At 54.6% G+C, this 27,996-nt stretch overlaps 1 protein-coding gene across 3 annotated transcripts in view; it reads left to right on the plus strand.

The window, feature by feature from the left end:
* The window catches only part of PLXNA2 (plexin A2), a 233,966-nt gene that overhangs the window by 191,732 nt on the left and 14,238 nt on the right, over positions 1–27,996 (plus strand). For all 3 annotated transcript variants that reach the window (XM_027565724.1, XM_027565723.1, XM_027565725.1), the window contains 14 exons: positions 3,157–3,308; positions 9,524–9,641; positions 11,974–12,110; positions 12,998–13,165; positions 13,281–13,374; positions 17,958–18,197; positions 18,749–18,892; positions 19,168–19,402; positions 22,129–22,271; positions 22,910–23,178; positions 25,192–25,258; positions 25,598–25,744; positions 26,378–26,537; positions 26,891–26,994. In XM_027565724.1, coding sequence (XP_027421525.1) covers positions 3,157–3,308; positions 9,524–9,641; positions 11,974–12,110; positions 12,998–13,165; positions 13,281–13,374; positions 17,958–18,197; positions 18,749–18,892; positions 19,168–19,402; positions 22,129–22,271; positions 22,910–23,178; positions 25,192–25,258; positions 25,598–25,744; positions 26,378–26,537; positions 26,891–26,994 — 2,178 coding nt within the window. The remainder of the gene's footprint in view (positions 1–3,156; positions 3,309–9,523; positions 9,642–11,973; positions 12,111–12,997; positions 13,166–13,280; positions 13,375–17,957; positions 18,198–18,748; positions 18,893–19,167; positions 19,403–22,128; positions 22,272–22,909; positions 23,179–25,191; positions 25,259–25,597; positions 25,745–26,377; positions 26,538–26,890; positions 26,995–27,996) is intronic.

Genomic DNA, 27,996 nt, shown 5'->3' on the forward strand with positions numbered 1-27,996 from the left:
TGAGGGACATGCATGTGGAAGTCGAGGTGTCCAGTAGCGATTGGATATATGGATATGGAGCTCGGGAGAGAGGTCTGAGCCAACAATATAGATTTGGAAAGCATCCGTAATGGCGGCCTTGGGAATCCTCTTGCAAATCAAGTTCTCACCACCTCATCTGTGTTTTGGAAATCCAGATTTTTGTTCATCAGTTTTGTCTTAAGCAAGAAAAGGGAAGCTACACCCCATGTAAGCCCCAGGGCACAGTGGCTGCTGAGTGTTCTGACCCTCAAACTCCTTCACCACCTCCCCGGGTGCTGGAGGCACAGGATATAGTGTGTACTGTGTGGGGAAGACCCACAGGGACCCAGCACTCCCCAGCCACTTGCCCCTAACCCGTGAGGATGATCCCAGTCTGGATTCCAGCAGCTCTTACCTGGGTTAGAAGGGCTCAGACTTGGGTCTCCACACCCCTAACTATCCATCTCTTTGATGTGTCTTCATGCAAGACGATTATGCTTGCTAATAATGTTGTCAAGTCTCCCATCTCTAAACAGCATAAGCTGGCTTATGCTTCTGAGCAGCTCTGTGCTCACAAATGTCCATTTGTGACAGTCCCCAAGTGACCAGGCCTCTGCCTCAGACCCTTGAAGATCACTGTGGTGAATTCGCAGCAGGAGGACACTGCCCCGTGGACCTGCCAACATCACGGAATAGCCATAATACCATCCCCACGTGCTACCTGCAAGACCAAAATATTTTTAGGCTTTCCAGAAAGATTTCATTTCACAGTGTTTCTGAAAGGTTGTAATTAACCGCCGTGAGCAAGAGAATGTATTTTTAAAAATAAAAGTGGAGGAAAGAGAGCAAGCCAATCATCACGGTTCTGTCAGGGTTTTCAGTAGGTTCCTGGCATCCAGGTGGCTGAAGGAGGGGAGGGCGGGCCAGTGATGCTCGTTCCAGGCTATCAGGGGAGGGCGCCGGCTCAGATTTGCTCAGTGGTACCTCCTTCCTCCTGACACTCTTCCTGCAGGGCCATGGAGGCCACCCTTTCCTTTTCCTCCTTACAAGTATCCATCTCCCAGAGCTCAGGAGGCCCAGGGACCTGAGGAAGTGGCGCCGGGGAGGGTGGAACAACCAAGATCTCATGTTGGTTTTATTTAGAATCCTCAGAGACAGGAAAGCCATGGGGCTACAGGTTCCTCCTGCCAGCTCCTTTCTTTCCAAATCGCCCTGACTCCCCCTCACCTCCAACCCCACACCCAGTGCCCAGAGATGCCTCCGGGCACCCCTTTCCCTCCCTCAGGAATTTATCTCATGAATCGGATTTATTTGTATTCATCAGTTCAGTTGCTCAGTCGTGTCCCCGCCACAACCATCATCTTCTCCCTGTCTGCTCTCACCTGTGCGCTCACGGCCAAGCTGGAGGCCGCATGCATGGTGCTCACGTTGCTGTCAGAGAGCAGTGCCCCCTTGAGAAAGACAGGCGGAGGAAGAGTCTCCAGAGCCTTCAGTAGCGTTTTCACCTGTGCTCACCACTCATCGCTGCCCAGAGGCCCCATCTGGAGGTTCCTAGTGGACTCTTGGCTTTGCCCCACCCTCCTTGCCTCTCTCCCTCCCTTACTGTCTTATCTCTCTAATGTGCAGTGAAAAGAGCCCTGGACATTTTTTTTCTATTTGGTCCACGTATACAAGTTGTATGATCTTAGAATAAGATACCCTGGCTCTCCTTCCAGTTCCGAAATTCTGTGCTTCTGCCTGAGGTTGGGTTCGTGTCTAATCTCCTCCTACTTTGGATAACTATGGACCTCAAAGTAGAAATTATTCCCTGGAATCTGTTGGATCCCAAAGAGCTGTGTTTTTCCTGGAGCCTGATTCATTCTCAGATAGAAATTTACACGTTAGGAGAGCCTGATTCTGCAAGTTCCTTTTCCTGTTGCATCAAAATAAAATCAAGCAGTCAGCATTTGGTGACTGAATTAAGAAATGAGTAAATAAACAATCCTGGCTCATGGGAAACTTCTGTGGTGGCTCAGATGGTAAAAGCATCTGCCTACAACGAGGGAGACCTAGGTTCGATCCCTGGGTTGGGAAGATCCCCTGGAGAAGGAAATGGCAACCCACTCCAGTATGCTTGCCTGGAAAATCCCATGGACAGAGGATCCTGACAGGCTACAGTCCATGGGGTCACAAAGAGTCGGACATGACTGAGCAACTTCACTTCACTTCACTGGAAAGGAAGCCAGCAGACTTTGGAAAATCAGGAAGCTATTTCTCTTTGATACGAGCACAATCGAGTTACAGGATTTTTCTTTTGTGTGTGTGTTGGGTAATGTCAAATATACTTTCCGTCTGTGGTCATCCCCTGCAGTGGCCCTTAATCAGGGACTCCTCAGAGCTCCCATGGCTTTTCCTTCAAATCTACCTTATCACTGGGTACCCTGCATCAGCCTTACTTATGGCCTTCTTATCTCCTCCTCCTTGACCACTAAGTTCCTTGAGGGCAAATTCCCTGTTCATCATTGTAAACTCAACTGAGGCTAGCACACAGGGGCGACCGGCATGACATGTCACAGTTCAGTTCAGTTCAGTCGCTCAGTCGTGTCCGACTCTGTGATCCCATGGACTGCAGCACGCCAGGGCTCCCTGTCCATCACCAACTCCCGGAGCCTGCTCAAACTCATGTCCATCGCGTTGGTGATGCCATCCAACCATCTCACCCTCTGTCATCACAATTACAGAGCCCTTGGGAGTTGACAGAATGGTCCCGGACACCCTCCATGTGGGAGCTTCCAGGGTGACGTTGGTTAGAGAGGACTATCCTCCTTCCCAACTAAAGAGACCTGAGGTTCAGGGAGATTCTGAGACTTGCTTTCAGTCAGGCAACTAGTGAATTCAAGCCCTGCCTTGAGCCTAGTACTTTCTCCTAATCTGTTTCTCATAAGTGGACGAATGAATGAAGGCGTCATTGGATGGAGGTCCTAAAGAACCAATGAAGTAGGTACAGTTTCATTGTCGGGATGATGACGTTGGAATCCTAGACAAGTTTAAAGTGGTGGAAATGCAGTTCCACCCCAGACTCCAGGTGTTCCAAAGCCTCCCTGCAGGGAGGGAAACAGGTGCCCATGCCCCTCCTGCCGTGACCGACCAATTACTCCTCCCGCTTCCCTCCCGCAGATCCTGACGGTGTCCGGACCTCCTGAAGGGGGGACTCGAGTGACCATCCACGGTGTGAACCTGGGCCTGGACTTCTCGGAGATCGCCCACCACGTGCAAGTGGCCGGAGTGCCCTGCACGCCCCTGCCAGGGGATTACATCGTCGCTGAGCAGTGAGTCCAGTCTGCTCAGGCCCACACCCTCCCTCCACCCCCTCAAAGCTTGGGGAGGATTCGCCCCTCTCTCTCTCCTCTGGGACTGCTCCAGGATTCATCCCCCGTCTCCCTCTTCCCAGGGACCCCACTCCCTGAAGCCTTCCCAGGACCCTCTCCTGGCCCACCTCCACTCCTCGAGTGTCCTGTTCTATGTGATTTCCAATTCCTTGGCTCCTCTGGCATCAGGGCTCCCGGTGCCAGGCCACCCCGTGGTTGGTCTCCGCCTGCCCACTGGCTGACTGAGCTGCCTTCCCAGCCCGTCCGTTCTCCTCCTCGGCTTCCCCCCTTCTCCTCCTCGGCCTCCCCCTTCTCCTCCGGCCCCCTGTTGGAAGGCATCCCACTCGGTGGGCTGCGGGCAACAATTTGTTTGGCTCGTGGGGCTCTGACAGCAGCTTAATCCGAACAGGGCCTCCGCCGGAGCAAATTCATTTATTTCACTAAGGGAAATGTCAGCTGGAAATTAGAAAATAGGCATGTAGCGGTGGACGGGCGAACGGGGCTCCCGGAGTGACATATGTTCCAATTTGGGGTGCTCATTTGGCAGTGGCGGCCGCTGTGGAGTCAGTGGACAGGAGGTGGGCAGGAGGCTGGGGGGCTGCTGGGGGTGGGAGGGCAGCAGGAGTGATGTTACCCCGCTAGGGAGAAAGGGAGGGGGCCGCCAGGGTCTCCTGCATGATTTCTCAGGCAGAGTTGGGCCACATCACCCTGGGTCCAGCGGGCACGCAGCTCTGCAGTGGGCACTGGGAACCTGGCTGTGAGCAGGGCTGGAAGCTGCGTTCTCCCCTAAGATGCCACACCTTGCAGCCTCCCTCAAGCCAGCCCTGAGTAACAACCAGAAAAGTGGCACTGGCAACCGTAAAAAAAAGACAGTGTGTCTTCCATCGGCATTTAGGCTTTCCCATCCATTTTCTTGCTTCTAATGAGTAAGGACTCTGAGAGGTAGACATTGTTATCACTATTTTAAGAGCAAAAGACCCGGAAATGAAGTGACATCCCCCCACCCCCTCACCCCCGTTCACTCAGGGCATAAGTGGCCGTAGAGAGTTGGAACTCAGGTCTCCTAAGTTTTGGTTCAGGCCTCTTGCTGTTCCCTAACAGCCAGGGGAGACTCCCAGATAAGAGTGGCCTGAAAATCCCATGATCCGTCAGCATGTGGTTTTCTGGGTCAGAGGCCGTGATTCCAGGATGGCCAGGACAGGGTCAGAGTCGGGGGCTGAGTTCCCCGACTCTGGGGACTCCCGGCGGGGGAAGCAGAAGCCGCCTGCCTGATCCTTCGGACCTTCAGATCCTGCAGACTGAACCCTTCATTATCAGCCTTGGCCCTTCAAGGAATGAATCCTGGAGGAGAGACTGGCCAGGTCTACAGGAAAGAGATGAAGAGGCAAATGGGGAAATATTTAAGTAGCAATTCTGAGCCAGGAGGGGAGGGGAAAGCTGGCGGGCAGGAACCAGGAGCCTGCGGACTGTGGTCAGGCAGTCTCTATAGAGCCCAGTGCCCGGCCAGACCCAGCTAGACACTCAGTCACACTGAGCCCAAATCCGCCTTGGCCTCACAGACGTGCCCTAGGCCTTGGGACACAGGCCAAGTCTCCAACTTGGTGACATGCCACAGGGTTGCAAAGGAAAGGGTTTGCGGGAGATGAAAGGGTAAGGCTTTGAACTGAGAGGTGCTGAGTCTTGGGCAGCTGAACATAGAAATAGCCAGGGATCTGGGATTCAAAAAAGTCGTCTAAGTCCTGCCTCATCTACTCCGGGCAGCCCTGAGACCTTAGTAAACTGCTCCGTCTCTCCACTCTTCACTGGCCTCAAGGAAACCACGATTCTAACCGCGTGGGTTTGGGGGGAGAATTCAGTAAGATGAAAACGAGGAGCCTGTAATATGCCTTGGGAACATCAGGAAAGCTTGTTCCATCTTTGAAATCAAATGCATCACACCCACACAGGTCCCCAGGGAAGAAAGTTCCCTCAAAAAAACTGAAAGTGAGGATACGAAAGGAGCCTGGGAAGGTGAATGGTTGCCAGGGGTCCTGGCAAGGCCAGGAGGCACCCTAGAAAACCACCCCCACTGTCTCCTTGGGCACGGGGCAGGCAGGAAGCGGCAGGCGCATTCCGCACCTCGGCTGCACGCAGCCCTGGCTTCCAGCGTGTCAGGCTCATCACTGCTCTCGAGGTTTCAGAGTTTGTTAACATCATTAAAGCCTCCATCCCGGGCAGTGAGCAGCAGGCACAATCATTACAGATGTCTGTGAGAGATGAATTTGGCTAAATGGGCCCAGTGCAGAGTCCCGGGCACGGGCAGGATTAGCGGGCACGGTAATGACTCACCATATGCTTGTGCCACGCCATCTATCACTCAGCAATTAGGTTAATGTTGGTTAAAGGGTCCTGCTTAGTCCTGCAATCAGCGCCCCACAGGTCTGGGGAGGGCCGGATGACTCCATCACCGGACGTTTCCTGGGTGATGAGAGGCAGGTTGAGGCTGCAGCTCAGCCCTTCCTGAGACAGGGGCTCTGTATGAGACAGACTCCGCTTAGGATGAGAGACCTGCCCCGGTCTCTCTCATCTGCTGTATCTATGAGCTCAGCCATGCCTTGATGGATGTTAGATTGCATGTGCTCCCCACCCCAAGGATGCATGCTCATGGGGAGAAAAGCACCACCCATGCCAGTCTGCAGGAGGTGGTGCAGGGTGGGGTGAGGGCACTGGGCTGGGTGCCAGGAGCTCAGCTATTGATGAGCTCTGTCACTTTGGGCAAGTCCCTTTGCTCCATGATCCTCAAATGTCTCATCTGGAAAGTGGGTCTGTTGAAACAGATCTCTGCAATCACTTTTACGGTCCCTAGGATATCAGAAACGATAGCCTCTATGCCTCATAGGATCTACAACTCCCATCATTAGAAAGCATTATCAGTGGCACTAATGTGAATCCAGAAGCCCACTATCTACCAGGAGGAGTCAAGCCTTCAAATGTGGAAGCTAACTGTTAAAGGGTTATTTAGTCTAATTCCTCATTTTACAAGGAGAAACTTTAAACATCCCCAGCTCCTGTCTCCTGGTAATACACAGGGAGACTGAAGCTATCAGGGATGCTGGGAGGAGGCAGGGAGACAGGGAGGTAGGCGGCCCCCAGAAGTCTAACCACAGGAACTTTGCTGACCTGTAAGGCCTGAAGGAGGGAGTGGTACCCACACCACTGCCCGTGGTTCTCTCCTGCCAGGGAGGGAGTGGGTGCAGCTGGCTAAGTCTCAAAGCCTTAGAAACCCAGGTCTTCCCAACCTTGCCATCCTCCACCTCCGCCAGCAACCTCAGCTCCACCCCAGGACAGCCACCTTGTCCACCCTGTCCCTTCCACAAAACACACAGAGAGCATTCCGCTGATTTTAGGACAGCAGAGTGGAGGAGAATCAAAGGCATGAGCTTTGGAGCCAGGCTGAACCTGGATTTGAATCACAGCTCTGCCACTTGCCAGCTCTCTGGCCATAGATGAGTCACTTAGCACCTCCGAGCCTTGGTTTCCTTGTCTGTAAAAATAGAGACAGTAAGACCCACCCTTAGGATGTCTGAGGATGACATGAGATCCTGTCTGGTACAGCGCCTGCCACATGCAGCTCAGTAAGCTGGAGCTCTTGTTATTATTGAGAGACTCCACTTTGGCTTGACCCTCATCCTCAGTATAACCCTCTGCACTCCCTACAGCTGCCCTCGAGCTCAGGGATCAAACACCAGCAGGAGTAACAGATCCACTCAGTCAAGGGGGCCTCTCCATCCTTCACTGCAAGCACCGGGTCCCAGGAATGAAAAGGAAGAAGAGAGACAGGTGGCCAGAGTTCCCTACAACGTGGTCTGCATCCTTAGCACTCTCACCCAGTTCTTAGACTTACCAAACAGACCCTTCTGCAGCCCACTGCCACCCCTGTCCACTCTAGAGAGGGATGGATGAAGCAGAAGCCCACTCCACCGGCGGGGAGAGCACTCGGCTGCAGGCCCTCCCTGCAGACCAGTCCCTGGGCCCCCAATCACTCCCTTCCAGGAGGGACACTCAGAGCCAGCTGCAGGCACTCAGCCTTGGGCCCTGGGGCAGCGCCCTCTCCCCTCCGTCCGCCTTCTCACAGGTGCTTGACACGCAAAGCTCACCTTTTGGGCCATGAACCCTGAGCAAGAATATGTTCTGGAAAAGAGAGTGTGCCAAGAGACCCCAGCCCTATGGTTCACCCCCTACAGGGACAGCAGAATAGGCCATCCTGGGCCTTCTCCTCTCTTAGGTCCCAGGAGGAATAAAGATGCCCATGACCTTCACGTGTTCTCACGTTTCCTCTTTCCCGGACTTCGAGCCCACCCTGATTTCCTCCTGCTTTTTCTTCTCGAGGGTGGTTCCAGCACAGTGACCAAGGTTGGGTGAGTGAGGGACAAGAAAGCGTTGATGAGAAAGGAAAGAGACTCATCTGCTCCCTCCTCCTCTTGGTCTTCCCCTCCCCGCCACTTCCAGCAGAGAGCAGAGATAATCCGCTGATGCTGCTGGAGAGGGCAGATCAGCAGGATTGGATGGCAGGGACCCCAGACAGGAGCAGGCGCTGGGGCCCAGGAAGCCCGATAGGAGGGCTGTGACTCCAAGCAGGAAGCAGCGTGGAAATAACCCCACGCAGTACCTCAAATGAAGCTTCTCAAATGCTCCTCTAATGAGGTTTAAGGAGACAATTATGTGTAAAATACTAATTGATCATCACTATCATCTTTACTGTGGGTTCATAATTAATTTATTTATCCTTGGCGAAAAGGAGGGGAGAACAGCCTTCGACACGCACCCACTAGTGTCTTGTCGAACTTAATATGCTAAACGCAATAAGACAGTTATTGCATGTTAAGTAAATATTCACCAGGAGTGAAAGTACTTATTTGGGATTAACTGTTATGAAGGAGATGGAGCTCGGTGGCATGCCGTGTGCGCGAGCACGCCGTGTATTTGTTTAATGCAAGTTTTATTACATCGAAATGAAATCTCTGTTTAGTTACCTTCCTTCCTAGAGAAGCTGTTGAGATAAGCATTGCTCGGTTAAACACGGATCTTCCCCACCGTGCCTGGATAATGCTGAGGATTACTGGAGAGGGGTCTGTTTTTCTGGCTCCCCCACTAAGCCAGCCTACCAAGGGCACCAGCCTGCTCTGAGCTCTTAAATGGCATTGGGAGGAGGGTTTCTCTTTACTGAGCCTGGTGGGGCCATTTCCCACCCACCCCATGCCTTAGGATTCCGGGCAAGAGGTCCCCCCAAAAATCTGATTCCTTCCCTTCCTCCCATATGCTCCAGCTGCTGCCCACTCCTAGAGGTGGCTGTGGCCAAGGCAACCGGTCTGTAAATGTGCTTGTTGTGGCTTATCTCAGGCACCAGGGAAGCCCCCACCCCACGAGGGGGCATCGATTTTGCACAGCAGCAGAGGGAGTGCCCCGCCCCCTCTTCCCTCCAGCTCTCCTGTTGACATGAGACATGATTTCCAACCCCGGGGTTGGTTGGCCGCCTCGCCCACCAGCTTCCTGCGCTCAGCCCTTGATTAAGTGAGAGTCCAGTGTCGACTGCCGTCCTAATGAACTTATCCACCTGCCACCCCGTCACCCGCTGCCCCTGGACGCCGCTGCTCTCACTCAGCCGGGAGCTCCGGTTCGGGGAATTCACTGTCTGGCCAGATTATCTGTCCCCTCACTGCAAACCACAGGGAGGGAAACGAACCACACATGAGTCAGCTTGCCCAGTCAGTCCTCAGTCCTTCTTCTCGGGAGTGTTCAAGTGTTGGCCTGCCACTGCCTCTGCCCTGCCCCTCGGTCTCTCTGCAGGGCATTAGGTTTATCCCACGGATATTGGAACAGGACTCAGTGCTGAGCCCTGCATGAGGCACTGACTGCAGGCTTGTTCGTAGAAATAGGCAGCATAGCGTTTTGAAGGGACGCAGGTCTTTAGAGATGCGCTCATCCACCTTCTCACTGTGTCCATGAAAGATTAAAGCCCAGAGAGGGAAAGTCCTTGGCCCAGGGTCACACAGCCACACAGTTGAGCAAGCTGTCTTGGTCCAGCCCTGGTGTAAGACTGTGTTGAGTTACTCACCGTGACTGTGGTGGGGTGAGCAAACAGGCAGGAATGCCAGCTGTCCCCAAGTCTCTGATGGGAAGGTTTGCTGTCTCGTCAGGATCGTCTGTGAGATGGGCCACGCCGTCGTGGGAACCACCTCTGGGCCTGTGCGCCTGTGCATCGGCGAGTGTCAGCCGGAGTTCATGACCAAGTCCCATCAACAGTACACCTTTGTGGTGAGTACTGGGTCTTGTGCTGGGCTGTGCTGCTGCTGCGTCGCTTCAGTCGTGTCCGACTTTTGCAACCCTCTGGGCTGTAGCCTGCCAGGCTCCTCTGCCCATGGGATTCTCCAGGCAAGAATACTTGAATGGGTTGCCAGGCCCTGCTCCAAGGGATCTTCCTAACCCAGGGATCGAACCCACGTCTCTTCTGTTTTCTGCATTGGCAGGTAGGTGGGTTCTTTACCACTAGCGCCACCTGGGCAGTTGCTGGGGTGCAGATTCCCAGAAAGGGCACATTTCTGCTCCCAACTTCTCCCAGGAAAGTCCCACCCTCCCCTTCCCAAGCCAGTGCCTCTAGGCTTCTTGCAGACTGAGTAGGAAACCAGAAAAAGTAAAGCCTGTCTTTCCCGGGTGAGTCGCGTTCACGACCAACAATGCTTCTTCGGACACTTGGGAGTCCCAGGGAGCCACAGGTCAGGGTTCTGAATAAGCAACATCAGACCTTTCTTAGAAAGTGGATCCTCAACTCAGGGTGGGGAGGTGCTGCCCTTTGTCCTGCCAATGTGATATCTTTGTCTAATTCCAGCCTAATGAGGACAGATAGCCTGAGGGACCTAATTAAAAGGGTCTATATTTATCCACATGCTTTTTTTTCTGCCAGGGATATTGTAAGAGGGAGTTTAGAGGAGCCATTTGAAATCCTGCAGGGACACGTGTCTGTGTGTGCGACCACGGGGAGGAATATAAGAGTGAGCTGCTCTGTGTACTGGTGTGTTGCATGCACTTACACACATACACAGCCCTGAAAACACTTCTTCACACCCAGGCAACAGGTGGAATCACAAAGACTGTCTTTACTCCTTCTGAACAACCCTCTTCTGGGGCCCAGAAGTCCCTTTTCCGACACCTAACCAACATTGTTTTATCAAGTTCTTTGTTAAAAAGCGTTAACACCCTGCAGAGGGGGTCAAACCAGCCTTGCTCAGAGTATTGAAAAGTTATTAGATCACAAAATTCTCTTCTGCCTAAAACATTTTACTGCTTATGTTAGGTTTTCCGGTCTCTTCCTTGCTATCTCAGCAACTCTACCTTCCCTTATACCAGTCTTTTACTGCTTATGTTAGGTTTTCCAGTCTCTGCCTTGTTATCTCAGCAACTCTACCTTCCCTTATACCAGTCTTCTCTTGGGTCGGAGGGCATCACGGGCTTCCCAGTTGGTGCTAGTGGTAAAGAACTGGCCTGCCAATGCAGAAGGCACAAGAGATGTGGGTTCAAGGCCTGGGTCAGGAAGACCCCCTGAAGAAGGAAATGGCAACCGCCTCTTCTTGCCTGGAGAATCCCATGGACAGAGAAGCCTGGTAGGCTACAGTTCATAGGCTCATAGAGAGTCAGACACGACTGAAGCGATTTAGCACACACGGATGCATACAAACATGCATGGCCTATATCTGCAGCCCACCCCCCCCCCCGCCCCATCTGAGAGGGTCTTGTGTGAGAAGCAAACTCAGAAAGACTAGATGGAGAGAGAGTAGTAGAGTGACGAGCAGGGGGGGCTTCAGAGATCACGTCGCCTTCCTCCTCTCTTGACAGAGGAGCTAGCAAGACTGATTGCCAGCCCAGACTGATGCAGAAACTTGCTCCAGGAGTGAGTAGAACTTGCTTGCATTGCGTCGCTAGTGAGTGGCTAATGCAGACTGGAGTTCATATTGTGTGGTTGCTCAGTTAAATGTACTTTCCACTCCACTCTGCTGCCCACTAGGCAGAAACAATTTCTTTCTGATGCATTCTAGGCCAGTGACATTTCTTTTAGGCTTCGGGGTGATTGTTACAATTTAATGAGCTTAGTAGAACATCCCAACCAACGATGGGCCATCCTCCTGGTAAAGGTCAGGGAAGCCAACATTACCCTGCCGTGCCCCTCTCAGGCTGAGGGAGGGATCGAAGGACGTGAGCTTGGACCATTAACAGAGACTCTTGGTGGCCCAGTCCAGACACGGATGCTTTATTCAGCCCTATCGATTTTGTGCCAAAAAAATCAGTACTGCTCCAGATAGAGAAGCATTCTCAATTGTTCTCAATTTGTAAACTAATTGATAGATTAGTCAGTGTCATCTCTGCCTTCCCATCAGTGTTATGAGCAGAAGACTCCCCGGGGAGTTAATTACTTGCCAAACATGGCCTTTCTGCCTTCCCTGGATATGCCCGGAGCCTCTTCTTAGAAAGGGTCTCAGCTCCAGGGTAGGCAGAGAGTGTTTGGAGTTCCCCCTTCTGTCTTTTTAGGTCTAGCCTGGGCTTCTCCCTTTGGGCAAAGCCTGAGCCGTGATCATGTCTCTGCTTCCTCCCAAAGAACCCTTCTGTGCTGTCACTCAACCCCATCCGAGGGCCTGAGTCTGGAGGCACCATGGTGACCATCACCGGCCACTATCTCGGGTCTGGAAGCAGCGTGGCCGTTTATCTGGGCAACCAGACCTGCGAGTTCTACGGGTGAGAGGGGCTTGGAGGAGCTCTCAGAGACCGTGCGTGTGTGGGCTGTGCACACATACATGCACATGTATGCCTGCCCCACCGTCTCCATGGTACACGTCACATCCTAGCCCCAAACCCTGTTCCAGTCGCTGCGAGAAATGCCTGCCAGTAGTCAGTCTGTATCGCATCATAAGGGCTAAACAGTCCTACGAACACTTGCAAGTGAGGCCCATGAGACCTGCTCCTGAGCAGGGCTCCCAGGAGCGCTCAGTCGCCATCAGGATCGAGGGTTCATTAGGCCCCCACCGTGGTGACTCCAGAAGCATGGCCTCTGTCCCCACGCCACCCACAGATGCCTCCTTGGGGCATCTCTCGTGTGTAAAAATTGAAGCCTGCTATTTGGCAGGTATTCCAATGAGTCTCTGGGGATGTAGAGAATCTAGAGAGAATTCTGAAAGGGATCTTTAGATGGGAACCCAACTTGCTCAGTAGACCTCCTGCCTGGACCGTACACAGCCTGGGGCCAAGACTGTGTTTTGGCCCCAGGCCAAAACTTATCTGCATAGTAGATACTCCATGTGTCAACTGACCGACCAGACTCCAAGCACTGGCTAAATAGTCGTGTTTTAGAAAAATCCAGAAAGACAGGCGTTCTCCCAAAGCCCAAGGAGTCGTGCCCCTGCCCCACCTTCTCTAACCCCCTTCTCCAATTTGTTGCTCCCCAACCCAACCAGAGTTGGAGCTCAGGTAGAAAGAGACACTGATACACACTGCTAAGGGACGTTCCCTAGCCTGGGGTAGAACAGGACAGAAGAACCCACCCTTCAACTGGGGGAAAGCCCCTTCTCAGGCCAGAGGCCGCCTCACTTGCCTTGGCTCCTAACCCTCCTGCGGTCTGCCTGCAGGCGGTCCATGAACGAGATCGTGTGCGTCTCACCCCCGTCATCCAATGGGCTGGGGCCGGTCCCCGTCTCCGTGAGTGTCGACCGTGCCCGAGTGGACAACAACCTTCAGTTCGAGTACATAGACGACCCCCGGGTGCAGCGCATCGAGCCCGAGTGGAGCATCGCCAGGTGAGGCGGAGGAGGCGCCCAGCCGCCGCGCCCGAGCCCCTCTCACCCCGGGGCAGGGAGCGTGGGGGCAGCTGCAGAGGGTTGTCTCCCTCACCCAGCCTCTGCTTCTTCCCAGTGGCCACACACCCCTGACCATCACGGGCTTCAACCTGGATGTCATTCAGGAGCCGAGGATCCGCGTCAAGTTTAACGGCAAAGAATCTGTCAACGTGAGTACCAGCACGTCCACCCGGGCCTCAGGAAACGCGGCCCTGGGTGTGTTTGGCAAGGTGATGGGGTCTGTGTTAGCACTGGGGCCTTCGACTGCCAGAGCAGAGTCCGCAATCATGGCCCCGAACACCGGGGCCTTGCAGTGGTTTTTATGATGACAGTATAACCGCTGCTCATCAGAAGGTCACAGCTCTGTGGGCTACAAGAGCGCGTGACTCCTCATCCCAGTATGGCTCCTGAGCCTCGGATATGGCGCCAAAGGGCTCCTGTTTTCTGCCATGTTCCCTTCAAGGTCTGATAAGAGGAGTGTGAGAGGGTGAAGAAATTCTGGCTGCAGATTCAGATGTTTTCAAATTAGAAATAGGACGCTGCCATCTATTAGCTGGACACCCATGATAAAGTCGTTTAACCTCTCTGATCCTCGCTTCCCCGTCTAGAAATGCTGATGATAAGACTCTCCTTGTGGACATGTAACATGCAATGAGGCCGGCACTTGATAAACGCTAGTCACTGCGTGCAGATAATTCCATGCTGGTTGCTAAGATGATCAAGCTGAACATTTCACTTCACTCTCCTGGGCAGAGCCATGTAATTTAATATTTTTTTCCCCACTGTGGATTTTTGTGATGTTAAAAAAAGTTCTCTATCGTCAGAGCAGAATGTCTGCTATGTTGTTATAAATTTTTTAGTTTGTTCTACTGGCTCCATCTTTCTCTTTTCAGTCAATATGCTCTGAAACATTATTGTATTCATAATTATAGTCCAGGAGATGCTATTATGGCCATCATTTTTCACATGAGTTACTATTATTACTGCTTTGACCTTCTGGAGATTGACGAGGCTGAGATGGAGATGGAAAAGGTGGTGTTGCATCGACCCTCTTTTTCCTGACGCATTCCCAGCATGCTTGGGGCTTCCCTGGGAAACAGAAATACACAAAATGACGGACTTGCCGGAAGGCTAGATCTGGAAAGGTCTCGGAGATCATCTGGTCCAAACTTCTCCTCGTGTAGCTTAGAAAATAGGGCCAGAAGGGAGTAATGACTTGCCCCCAGACATGAAGGCGGCAGGTGGTAGGGCCAAGCTCAGTCCCACACATCTGACTCTTCGTAGCTAGACTATGTGAGATGCTGGTGGGCTTGACATTCCATCGTGCCAGAAGTGTGGGATGCCAGTCTGTTACCTCCAGTGCCCATCGTGGTAACAGCTCTGTAGGCTAGACGAGCACATGGCTCTGTGTCCCAGTGAAGAGCTTGATATCTGAGCAAAAGAGACTGTGTCCCCTCTCCACTTTCAGGCTGAGGCCACAGCCCACCTCCACCTGTCTGCTGTCTCTAGGAACTGGCCAGCCTGGGGAGGAGGCACAGTCCCTCCAGGGTCAGCAAGACCCCAGAGGTCAAAGCATCAGAATACATAAAATAAAAGACACGGTTCATTTAGCACAGAGGGAATTTTGTAGGATGAGTACATGACTGAGAAGGTCAACTTCCAAGGCTGCATGGTTAGTCCCCAGGAAGCTGTTTGAAGGGACGAGAGAGCTGGGAAGGGCCCCCCAACAGCTGACATCCTTCTGAGAATGCTTGGGTCTTGCTGCCCTCCCCAGGACAGGCTGGCAGGAATCTCCCCAGCAGCTCCCCCTGCCCACCCCCCAGGACCTCAGTGCTTCAAGGAGTTAAGAAGCAGCCCCTCCCTCTCGAGAGTCGGGGGGCCCTGAGCACCAGCAGTGACCTGCCTGGTGTCTGCGGGCTGCAGCCTAGAGGAAGGGCCTGGGTGTGCATGTCTCCAGCAAGCTAGTCCCGGGAGGAAAAGCCGGTCTGCTCTGCCCAGTGCCTTCCGGTTTGGGGGTGTTGGGAGAGAACCCTGTGTCCCCTCGGCCCTGCTTGGAGCCCACCTCACCTTCAGGCCCTGGCGCTAACCCCCCCACCTCTGGGTTTGGAAGCAGACCCAGGGGGACGGGCCAGAGCGCAGGCCGCCAAACCCGAAGGAATGTTTGGCAGGCAAAGTGCCGATGTAGCGCTGGGCAGGGAGCAAACAGAGGCTGTTTGTCTGGGGGTGATTTGCTCATTCTCAGAGGAGCCTCGTCCAGGGGCATCAGAGCGAGCGGAGAGGAGACAGGGTGGGCAGGCCGGCGGCACTCAGGCTGGGGGTCTGTCCGGTGGACCCCGGGCTGGGACCCCCAGCTCAGCTCCTCCGACAGGGTGGGCAGGCGGCGGTGCTCAGGCTGGGGGTCTGTCTGGTGTACCCCGGGGTGGGACCCCCAGCTCAGCTCCTCCGACAGGGTGGGCAGGCCGGCGGCGCTCAGGCTGGGGGTCTGTCCGGTGTACCCCGGGGTGGGACCCCCAGCTCAGCTCCTCCGACAGGGTGGGCAGGCCGGCGGCCCTCAGGCTGGGGGTCTGTCCGGTGTACCCCGGGGTGGGACCCCCAGCTCAGCTCCTCCGACAGGGTGGGCAGGCCGGCGGCGCTCAGGCCGCGGGTCTGTCCGGTGGACCCCGGGCTGGGACCCCCAGCTCAGCTCCTCCGCCCGTTTGACAGCACCTGTGTTTCCCTCCTGCCAGGGCGTCCCAGCTGGTATGTGAAAGGGGCTCTGGGTTCACAGGGGGCTGCTGAGGGGACCTGCGGAAGGGGGGGTGGGCACTGCTCTCTGATGGCACGGAGCCCTCCTGAACCATCTGGTTTAAACTCTTCAACTCCCCCTGGAAAGGGAGGGTTAAGGCTTGGAGTGCTGACGTCATCTCCATGCAAGTGTCCGCTTTCTCTGCCCTCTCTCACACCGTCTTGTTTTGCGAACGTGAAGCCTGGGTTTGTGTATGTTGGCCGGACACGCAACACGTGTGGAGCTGCCAGGACAGCGCGTACTTGAGCAGGGTTCCCACACATGCCCCTGGTGGTTGCTGGGACACCGAGCCTCCCGCAGCCCCAGCAGCTGCAGAGGGCCGGACAGGAGGAGCAGGGAGGGGTCCAGACCCTGCTAGGGCCCCGGGGTGGGGTCTCCAGTCGGGCTGCTGCCTGGGAAGCCCCCAGACCAGCCGGCAGAGGAGGGCCAGCTCGGTGACCTGTTAGCTGGAGACCAGGGCCCACCCAGGAGGAAAGGACAGTGTGAACTCAGGGGCAATACCACGGTCACACCTCCATGGACAGTGAAGGGACCCTCAGAGAAGAGAGAGACCTTTACTAGGACTTTTAAGGAGGTGAAGGAGCTTTTTCATCCATCACTGTGGTCAGTAAACATTAACTGAACACCTACTATGTGCTCGTCTCACACAGCTTCCCACATCCCATCACACACACACACACATTTATACACACACACATACACACACATGGACACACACACGGACACACACACATACATAGACACACAAACACATACACACATTTATGCACACACATAGACACACATATATACATATACACAAACATGGACACACACATACATAGACACACATACACACGCACACAGGAGACACACACACACATAGACACAGATATACACGTATACACACACACATACACACACATGGACACACACATACATAGACATACACACATGGAACACACACATAGACATAGATACACACACATGCATACATATACACACATACATGCACACACATGGACACACATACATAGACATACACACATGCAGGACACACACATACATAGACACACACACATATATGCCTACATATACACACATACATGCACATATATACATACACACATGGACACACAATACATAGACATACACATACACACATTTATACACACACATAGACACACATATATACATACATACACACACACATGGACACACACATATAGACACACATATACACACGCAGGAGACACACACATTCATACACACACACACATGGGCACACACACATAGACACACACACACACATGTACACACACACGCAGGACACGGCTTCTGTTCTTATCTTTTCCTCATTTGTTCAGGCTCCCTCATTCCCAGGCCTTTGCTACTGTTTTTCTCTGCCTGGAACTTGATCCTTTACCATCCCTGCTGTCTGGGAAAGTCCTACACATTCTCCAGGTTAAATTTCATTCATTGTTTCCAAAGGAAAGCTCCCATGAGTCACCCTCACCCTGCCCAGGCCACGCGCGCGCACACACACACGCACACAGGCTGGTGCACACACACAGGCACCCCTAGAGTGCCAGGGACTGCCCGTCCGGGCGTTTCTCACTCCATCTGTGCCTTTAGCAGTGCCACGGCCCCTCCTGGGCCACAGGCCCTCTGCTGGGACCACCCTGTGATGCTGGTTGGATCCTTGTCTCCACCCTGGACTGGGGCCTTTTCACTGATGGCCCAGCTCCTGGGCACAGCGCCTGTAGGTGCTCAGTCAGTGTGGGCGAGTGAAGAAGTGAAGTTAAAACACACCCCTCCTCCTTCACGCACACACAAAACCAACAACAGAAAAATACAATTTCACAGCTCTTTTCCCGAAGTAAGTAGCTCACTGGAGACCGGCTAACAAAGCAGAAGGTGGGACAATGGGAGTGTGACCCCGCAGTGTTGCCGGCTGGGTGTTGGAATGCTGCGCTCTGGTCCCCTTAGGTGTGCAAAGTTGTGAACACCACCACCCTGACCTGCCTGGCACCCTCGCTGACCACGGACTATCGGCCTGGCCTGGACACCGTGGAGCGGCCAGACGAGTTTGGATTTGTCTTTAACAACGTCCAGTCCTTGCTGATTTACAATGACACCAAGTTCATCTACTACCCCAACCCGACCTTTGAACTTCTCAGCCCTACAGGAGTCTTGGATCAGAAGCCAGGATCCCCTATCATTCTGAAGGTAGGAGCACGGCGTGGCCAGAGCACCCCTCTCCCGTCCTGGCCTCGCCTCCCTTCAATGCCCACAGGCTTCCGTCACTGTCAGCGCCCTGTGAAGAGAGCTCAGGAATAGCTACAGACCCACGGAGTGACATATCTTGAGCTTGGGATTCTCGAGGAACCCTGGAGAATATTTTTGTGTTCTTGTGGACATTGGGCCCAAAAAGCCTTGCAGTGCCTTGGAAGCAACCATGTCCTTTATTGACCTCATCCGTGGCCACCATAACTGCCCTCAAATGTGAGGCAGTCAGGGTCCCCGGTGCCATCTGTCCAAGGGTGTGTTACTCCACCACTTTCAGGTCTCGCCGCTCTCTCCTTCCCTTTCATCATCTCCTCCCTCTGTTTTCTCTTTTCCTCTCTAAATTGTGGCCGATGGACGTCCTCGCCAATGGAATCCCTCTTTGGTTTTTGGGTTGCTGCCCTTACCCTCTCTCTTTAATCTCTTCTTAAATAGGCAATTAACTTCTGTGTGCACGTGTCAATTATTCCTAATAAGACTGCTATTATCTGCAGGGCAAAAATCTTTGCCCTCCTGCCTCTGGAGGTGCCAAGCTCAACTACACAGTGCTGATCGGAGAGACCCCGTGTGCGGTCACCGTGTCTGAGACACAGCTCCTCTGCGAGCCTCCCAACCTCACGGGGCAGCACAAGGTCATGGTGAGTGAGCCTTATTCTTATTCTTTCTTCCCTCTTCACCTTGCATGTATAATCTATCGAAGCAAAAGGGTTTTCCACCTCCTCCACATCTCCTCATCTCAAGGTTCCATATTAAAATGGATAGGAGCAGAGGACACAAGAAAAGAAAGCCAGGTGATCCGCAGGAAGTTGTTTGGTCTTCAGACTACCCTGTGTGGTTGTGGTCGCTCCTGTCCTTTCTGAAACGAGAAGGGCTGGACGGCTTGACAGCATCTGTGTTCGTGTGTCACATGCAGGTCCACGTGGGCGGGATGGTGTTCTCGCCCGGCTCCGTGAGTGTCATCTCAGACAGCTTGCTGACCCTGCCTGCCATCGTGAGCATCGCGGCGGGAGGCAGCCTCCTGCTCATCATTGTCATCATCGTGCTCATCGCCTACAAGCGCAAGTCTCGAGAGAACGACCTCACTCTCAAACGGCTCCAAATGCAGATGGACAACCTGGAGTCCCGTGTGGCCCTGGAGTGTAAGGAAGGTAAGTGGGCTGTTCCTTCACTTCCGGAACCGCTTTCCTCACCAGCCTTATTACCTCCCTTCTCTGAGACAGCTCTCATCTTTACTCCCATCTCATCTACCCCAAGCCGTCAAGCTCCATTTTGACCTCTGTTTTCCTTTGAACTTCCTTTGCTCTCGGGGCCAGAGAAGTCCTATTGACATGCGCGCAGTGAGGCCCCAGGTCTGATGGCATTATTCTGTCCCGCTGTGCCCTGACTCATCCCACCATCTGGCCACCTTCCTCTCTTTCCTGGGACAGCGGGTGGCCCTCAGTGTCCCCACAGGCAGAGCTTCCTGGGCCCTGTGGCCTCAGACTCTAGATCCCCACGTGGGAATGGCTCCTTTCGCCTGCAGGAGAGCACGTCCCCCCTCCTGGCCCGTCCCCTCCCCCAGGGCGTTGTCACCCCGTGCCGCAGGCTGAGCCTCTGAAGGCCACGTGCAGGGCATCTCAGACTGTGATGGTGGAGACTGTGCTTCCTCCATCTCCCAAGCCACCACCGCTGCCAGGCGACTAGTGTACCTGGTGTCCCCTCGGGCTGAGGGCCCGGCAGACTCTCTGGGCAAACATCTCAATCAGGAATCAAAATACTTCTCCTTTTACTGCAAACTTCGAGATCAGAACAAGTCCCCTGTGAGGAGCTGGGCTGGGAAAGTGGACCATGGCCCCTCCCTCTGCCAGGGATAGGGCAGAGAGAGGAGGGGGCAGGCTTGCCATCAGGGGGAAGCCCCTGCTGGCCAAGGGCCTGGCAGGCACGGCACCCTAAGGCTGGGTTTGGTGGCGTTCTCGGTCGTGTGTATGTGTGTGTGTCTGTGTGTGTGAAAATATACATAACATACGATCTACCATTTAACTTTCTAACCTCTATACCCTAGCGCTCTCCCCTCCAGTTCAGAGGCATCGTGTGCACGTGTGTGTGCAAGCAAGTGTGCATACTCGGTCGCTTCAGTCGTGTCTAACTCTTTGCAACCCCATGGAATGCAGCCCACCAGGCTCCTCTGTTCATGGGATTCTCCAGGCAAAATTACTGGAGTGGGTTGCCATGCGCTCCTCCAGGGGATCTTCCCAACCCAGGGATCGAACCCCGGGATCTCTTATGTCTCCTGCTTTGGCAGGTGGGTTCTTTACCACTAATACCACCTGGGAAACTCCTCAGAGGTATTAAGTACATTCAGAATACTGTGCAACCATACCCACCATCCATCTCCAGACGGCCCTCATTTTCCCCAAATGAAACTCTGTACTCATGAAACAATCGTTCCCCGTCCTCCTCTCCCTTTGGCCCTTCTACTGTCTGTCCCAGGACTCCGACTGCTCTAGCAACCTCATCGTACAGTATTTGTCCTTTTGTCTAGTTTATTTCACTTAGCATCATGTCTTCGAGGTTCATCCATGTTGTAGCACGTGACAGAATTTCATTCCTTTTTCAGGTTGCATAATTGTTCATTAGGTGTAGAACCCACATTTTGTTTATCAGGTTATCTGTCAATGGGCATTTGGGTTGCTCCCACCTCTTGGTATCGTGAACAATGCTGCTATGAATGTGAGTGTACAAGGATCTATTCAAGTCCCTGCTTCCAGTTCTTGTGGGTATATATGTCAAAGAGGAATTGATGGGTCATAGGATAACAATTCTGTGTTTAATTTTTTGAGGAATCATCAAATTGGTTTCCAGAGCAGCGGTGCCATTTTACTTTCCCTCCAACAAAGTACGAAGGTTTGAGTTTTCCCACGTCCTTGTCGACACTTGTTATTTTCCATCGTTTACATTAGTCATGCTAACGGGTGGAGCTTCCCTAGTGACACTAGTCTTAAAGAACCCGCCTGCCAATGCAGGAGACGTAAGAGATGCAGGTTCGACGCCTGGGTTGGGAAGATCCCTTGGAGAAGGGCACAGCAACCCACTCCAGTCTTCATGCCTGGGAAATCCTATGAACAGCAGGGTCTGGCGGGCTACAATCCATAGCGTCACAAAGAGTCGGACACGACCAAAGTGACTTGGCACACATGCATACTAATGGGTATGAAGCGGTATCTCCTGGTGGTTTTGATTTTCATTTTCCCCCAAGGTCTCTGCATCTTGATTTTTCCTTTTGCTGGGAAAAGGGGAGCAAAGCTGCCTATTCTGGTCTTTGTTGGATCCGCTCAACCAGTCTCTCGCCTGTCTCTAGCATCTGTGTCAGCTGTATGACCCAAGTCACGTGTGCTTCGTTTGTTTTAACAGCACGTGTAATACATAGAAAGAAAATTCAAAATTATAGATAAGCATAGAGGAAGAAATGGGCTTCCCTGGTGGCTCAGCAGTAAAGAATCCACCTGCAGTGCAGGAGATGCAGGTTCAATCCCTGGGTTGAGAAGATTCCCCTGGAGAAGAGGATGGCAATCCACTCCAGTATTCTTGCCTGGGAAAACCAATGGACAGAGGAGCCTAGTGGGCTACAGTCTGTGGGGTCGCAAAAGAGTCAGACACGACTTTGCAACTAAAGACACATAGAGGAGGAAACAGTATAGAAATCACCTGTATTCCCACCATCTAAAAAGGCAGTCTGGAGCTAGCTCACTCCCTCTGGAGGTGCACGCCTGTAACCCCACACACGCACCGTCTCTGCATCCCAGCCCTTCCCTCCTCCTTCACAAACGTCTCTGCCTCTCCCCTCCCTGTCTGGGTTCCCCTCCTGAGTCTCCCTGTCTCCCCCGTACCTTCCCAGCTTTTGCCGAGCTCCAGACAGACATCAACGAGCTGACCAGCGACCTGGACCGCTCAGGAATCCCCTACCTGGACTATAGGACCTATGCTATGCGAGTCCTGTTCCCGGGCATCGAGGACCATCCTGTCCTGCGTGAGCTGGAGGTAACACCTGCCTCCCTCGCCCAGCTGCCCACTGGGCTCCCGGGGCCTGGGTTTCCTAGGAGATGCCCCGCAGCTGAGAAGGGTCATGAGTGAGGAGGAGAAACCGCCTGTAGAAGCACCAGCACCACGGGGACATTTCCGAACAGGAAACTCAGGGCCACGGGGGCACCCGCGTTCTTCGGGATGATTCCAGGGGAAGGCTGACTGTCGTTTTTTAATTAATGACTGAATCAATTAAGATTTGGCCTCATTTCCAAATGGATTTGAGGTGGCTTAAGGAAAGGCCCGTGATTCTGTGAGGTTTACACGTTCATTTCTCAGTTTGCTTTACGAAAGAGAGTACCTCAGGGCAGAGGAGGTGGAGGGGGGGAGTAAACCCAGCCAGTCTGATGGGGTAGCTCCTGTCGTGTTGGATCCTTGGCGCAATCAGATGTAGAGCATCCTCTCTGGAGCCCAGCCCTCTCCACCCACTGGGAGGTCAGGCCACAGAGAGCAGGCATTCCTGCCTCTCCAGGGTGGGGTGGCTATCAGTGTCACGGAGAGGCTCCTAGAGCTGGTGCCATCATCAGCTGAGACGCCCCGGCCCCCGGGAGAGCCGGAAGCCCATCCTGACGCCACGCTGCCGACCCCTCCCCCAGGTGCAGGGCAACGGGCAGCAGCACGTGGAGAAGGCCCTGAAGCTCTTCGCGCAGCTCATCAACAACAAGGTGTTCCTGCTGACCTTCATCCGCACCCTGGAGCTGCAGCGCAGCTTCTCCATGCGGGACCGCGGCAACGTGGCTTCGCTCATCATGACGGGCCTGCAGGGCCGCCTGGAGTACGCCACCGACGTCCTCAAGCAGCTGCTGTCTGACCTCATCGACAAGAACCTGGAGAACAAGAACCACCCCAAGCTGCTGCTCCGGAGGTCAGACCTGCGCCCCGGGGCTGGGGAGGCAGCCGGCGTCTGAACGGGGACATGGTGGGGGGCGGCGCCCCTCCCCGGGAAGGCCTGTGTCCCCGCAGCCCCCCAGTGCAGAGTTTCATGTCCCCTTCCCCGGGCGGCTGGGCCGTGTCCACAGGGGCTGGGTGTCCAGTGCACCTCAGCCTGGATCCCAGCGCGGCCACCGGCTCGTCATGAGGCCTGGGGCCAGTGGTGCAGCGTCTCTGCTGTTTAGCCCTCTTGTGCACACTCATAACACTCATCTCCAAGTCTTTCTCCCTCCCCCTGTATCTCAAGTTTCACTGTCCAACGCCATAGCACATGTGGCCATTAGTTAAAATGAGATAAAATGTGAGACTCAGTCCCTCCGTTGCACTAGCCACATCCTGAGGGCTCGGTCCCCACAAGTGGCCCCCACGTTGGAAACGCAGGCAGAGGCTGTTCCCATCCCTGGAGGAGTTCTCCCTTCAGCACCCAGCTAAGGATTTGGTGCTGCCTGTGCCTTCAATGCCCAGCTTCCAGGATCTGAATCACTAGCACCTACCGCCAGCCCCTCCCCAGTTGCCATTTTCCCAGCAGGGAAGAGGATCAGAGACCTTGACATGCATCCCCCAAGCCCACCGTGTCTGGAGGCCCCAGGGATCCAGCACAGCTTTGGAACCACCTCCACATCGCCGCCTCCTCCGTACCCTTCTCCTAGCAAGGTCTCAGGCTTCCAGACCCCACATGGGGTGAAGAGGGAGGAAGAATGGCTTTGTGTTATGAATACAGAGCCCCCATTCTGCCAATCTGAGCGTTAGAAACTCTCATTAAGAACTGTTGTATTTAAATTAGAGCTAATCTCAGGCATAATGCAGGGAGAGGGTGCTGGGAGGGGCCCACGGAGAAAGCTACAATTTCTTCTGCCTTTGTCACTCTCTCCCAGGCCCGGGGTTGCTGAGCCGCCCTGGCAAATGCCTGGGATTTACTGCGATCGGAGGGTGTAATTTGCACCATGTGCAGGGAGTTAAAGCACTCCTCCAGCGTCCTCATCCCTGAGGGATCTGTCAGGGCTGCGTTGTTCCTTCCCAGGTCCCCAGAGCTGCGGCCTGGGGTGGGCGTGGGGGGTGGGGGCGGCAAGGCAAAGGGGCAAGGCTTGCAGAAGCAGATCCCCCGTTAGCTGAGCGCTTATGCACGCAGCTCTCTACATGAGGGGCCGGATCCAGACCCCACACGTCAGCGGGGCGACAGCTTCCGGGTCTCATGAACGCTTATGCACGCAGCTCTGTATGTGAGGGGCCGGGTCCAGACCCCACCTGTCAGCGGTGCGACAGCTTCCGGGTCTCATGAACGCTTATGCACGCAGCTCTCTATGTGAGGGGCCGGGTCCAGACCCCACACGTCAGCGGGGCGACAGCTTCCGGGTCTTCGCACTCTTCCTAGCCCTTTTTGTACATTGACTCATTCAACCTTGACAGCAGCCCTGTGGGATACACGGTGACGACGGTGGTGGTGGTTACCATTATTAATTGTGGTTGTTATTATTATGATTAATTCCCCAACTGAATCCAGAGAAAGGGAAGCGACTTACTCGAGATCACACAGCCAGTCCGTGGCAGTCGAGATTTGAACTCAGTCTGATTCTGAGTGTTTGGAGGGGCAGGTATCAGGGGCCTTCTAGATATGCCTATAAGTATTCAGACCAGGCAGGAAACCTCAGAGGGACAGAGAAACTGTATTTATCCCCCTGAGGCCAGAAGAGGGCTGGAAGATGGTGTCCTTGGCACCTGCGCCTGTAGACCCAGAGTGCCACTCCATTTTCCCAGGAAATTGAGGCTCACAAGGCAAAAGCCTCTGGCCCAAGGTCTCGCGTCTTGCTACTGGGGTGAAGTCGGGACAGGACGCAGTGTCCTGGCTCCCAGCCCTGGGTTCTCTTGGGCGAGAGTCCACCTAAAAAGCCAGGCACCCTCTTGGGAGCCCTCCATGAAGGGCTGCCTCTCATCCCTTCTGCCTCCCCAGGACAGAGTCTGTGGCAGAGAAGATGCTGACCAATTGGTTTGCCTTCCTCCTGCACAAGTTCCTGAAGGTGAGAATAGGAGCAGGACGGGAACTGGGAGGTGAGAGAGGGATGGGGGAGCTGCTTCTCTGAACCTGGCCGCCAGGGCTGCATGGATGCCCCCCATCTCCCCCATTTGGAGCAGGAACCTACCTGTCCAGGTGCCCCCAAACCACGCAGGCCTAGGAGCAGGGTCAGGAGAGGGAGGGAGGGGGAAGGCAGGCTGGGGTCCCGCTGCCCACGCCCACCTGTGCCCACAGGAGAGCAGGGTCGGGGGAGAGAGGGGGGAGGCAAGCTGGGGCCCCGCCCACCCGTGCTCACCGCCCACGTCCACCCGTGCCCACCATCCACACCCGCCTGTACCCACAGGAGTGTGCCGGGGAGCCGCTGTTCATGCTGTACTGCGCCATCAAGCAGCAGATGGAGAAGGGCCCCATCGACGCCATCACGGGCGAGGCACGCTACTCACTGAGCGAGGACAAGCTCATCCGGCAGCAGATCGACTACAAGACCCTGGTGAGGAGGCAGGGAGCCTGGCGGGACAGCGCGGACCTCCTGCTTCTGAGCCCCGCCCCAGCCTCTGGCCACCAAGCCAGACTGAGAGCTCGGCAGTGAGGCCAGGAGACCCATCTGGGGGCCAGTCCAGGCCCAGCCCAGGGTCCCAAGGGTGGGCACGCCAGCCTGGGCTCCTCTTCCCCATCTCATTGCGTGGACCCAAAGAGTTCCAATTGCCTCAGTTTACCCTAGATTGCCCAGCATCGGGCTTGGGGAAGCTGGCATGATGGAGAAGAAGTCTGCTGATTTCCAATGTAGAGACTTCAGGGAGGCGGGAGGTCAACCCACCTGCAACCACCCCTAAACCCTTAGGATGCCTGGACCCAGGATGGCAGCCTCCCCTAAGCCATTGGGGGCTACAGGGTGGAGTCCTGGTTCTTTGAGAAGTAGAGGAGTGGGCAGAAGGACTCAGGTTGCCATCGGCAGATGGCTGGAAGGTGGGAGAAACTGAGACGCAGACAGAGAGACGCTTGTTTCTCCTGTGAGGAGGAGGAGGAGCCTGGGTAAGAGAAGGTTCCAGGGCCGCACTCCCCACCCTCAAATGACGTCTTCGACTCACATATCCCCTCCCCCACCCTCGATCACCACCTGCAGATTCTGAACTGCGTCAATCCTGACAACGAGAACAGCCCGGAGATCCCAGTGAAGGTGTTAAACTGTGACACCATCACGCAGGTCAAGGAGAAGATCCTCGATGCAGTCTACAAGAACGTGCCCTACTCTCAGCGGCCCAGGGCTGTGGACATGGACTTGGGTAGGAGCCCTGGCCTTGGCTGCACCAGGGCAGCCTCCTGAGGGCACTGGGGCTTGGGGGCAGGCTGGGAAGACGGGACGCCCTGCCCAGCAGATGGCCCCTCCTGGGGGCCTGACTGGGTCCCCCATCCCAGGTGGGGAGCCGGGTGAAACACTTCTCCCAGGGCACTGCCTGCTCAGACGTGGCTGCCTCTCAGGAGGCTCCTCCCAGCCTTGCACCCACGGAGCCCTGGACGTCTTAAGTGCTGTCATCGTCCCCGCTTGCGGGAGCCAGGGTTGCCAGGCCCCCAGAGAATGCCCCACGGGGCAGTCCCGGCCCCCGCCCCTCACACTGCTGCCCTCCCCTCCTCCCAGAGTGGCGACAAGGCCGGATCGCCAGGGTCGTGCTACAGGACGAGGACATCACGACCAAGATCGAGGGCGACTGGAAGAGGCTGAACACACTCATGCACTATCAGGTGAGGGGCTTTGCGCCAGGGACCCGGGCCTTCCCGAAATGCCCCCTCCCTCTAAGGTTTGCTCTAAGGCCCTCAAGCCCTAAAAGAGTTTTCCTGTCACCCCTATCTACCAGGGAATCCCTGGTGGCTCAGCTGGTAAAGAATCCGCCTGCAGTGTGGGGGACCCTGGTTCAAGTCCTGGGTTGGGAAGATCCCTTGGAGAAGGGATGGGCTATCCACTCTAGTATTCTTGGGCTTCCCTGGTGGCTCAGCTGGTAAAGAATCCACCCGCTCTGCAGGAGATCTGGGTTCAGTCCCTGGCTCGGAAAGATCTCCCGGAGAAAGGAACAGCTACCCACTCCAGTATTCTTGCCTGGAGAATCCCATGGACTGTAGGAGCCCCTGCAGCCCATAGGGTCACAAAAAGTCGGACACGACTGAGCAACTAAGCACAGCACAGCGCATCCCCCTATCTGACTCCTCCCTGAGTCCAGAACGGTGATTCCCAGCCCCGCCTGCTGATTAGAATTACTGGGGGGTGTAAAAACACGAGTGTCCAGACTCATCCTGAGAAACTGGCTTAACTGCTCTGGGGTCTGGTGGGACCTTCCCATCCTATACAGAGTGTAGCTCTTCTCGTGCAGAAAAATCGCGTCTTTCAAGGACAGGTTCAGAGGCGTCTGCCACTTTCTCTGACTTCTGACTAATGCAGCTTACCTTCCACTTCGCGCCTGCAACGAAGCAGGAAATTGAGTCTTAGTTTCTGCCGCTTACCAGCTGGTGTCCTTGGGGAAGCGGCTTAAGCTCTCGCTCTTCTCATCTGTAAAATGGAGTTAATGGTGATCCCTGCCCCATGAAGTGGTGAAGAATAGACTGAATATAGTAGGTAGAGCATTCGGCGCACCGGCAGACACACTAAAAGAACAGTCATAAAAGAAAAATCCCAACAAAAGAACAAAAGATCCAAGAGGTATCAGCTCTCACTCTGCTTGCTTCACGGGGTAACTGGTCACAGCTGGGCCC

This window comes from Bos indicus x Bos taurus, chromosome 16, assembly GCF_003369695.1.
Source record: "Bos indicus x Bos taurus breed Angus x Brahman F1 hybrid chromosome 16, Bos_hybrid_MaternalHap_v2.0, whole genome shotgun sequence".
In the NCBI taxonomy this organism is placed as follows: Eukaryota; Metazoa; Chordata; class Mammalia; order Artiodactyla; family Bovidae; genus Bos; species Bos indicus x Bos taurus.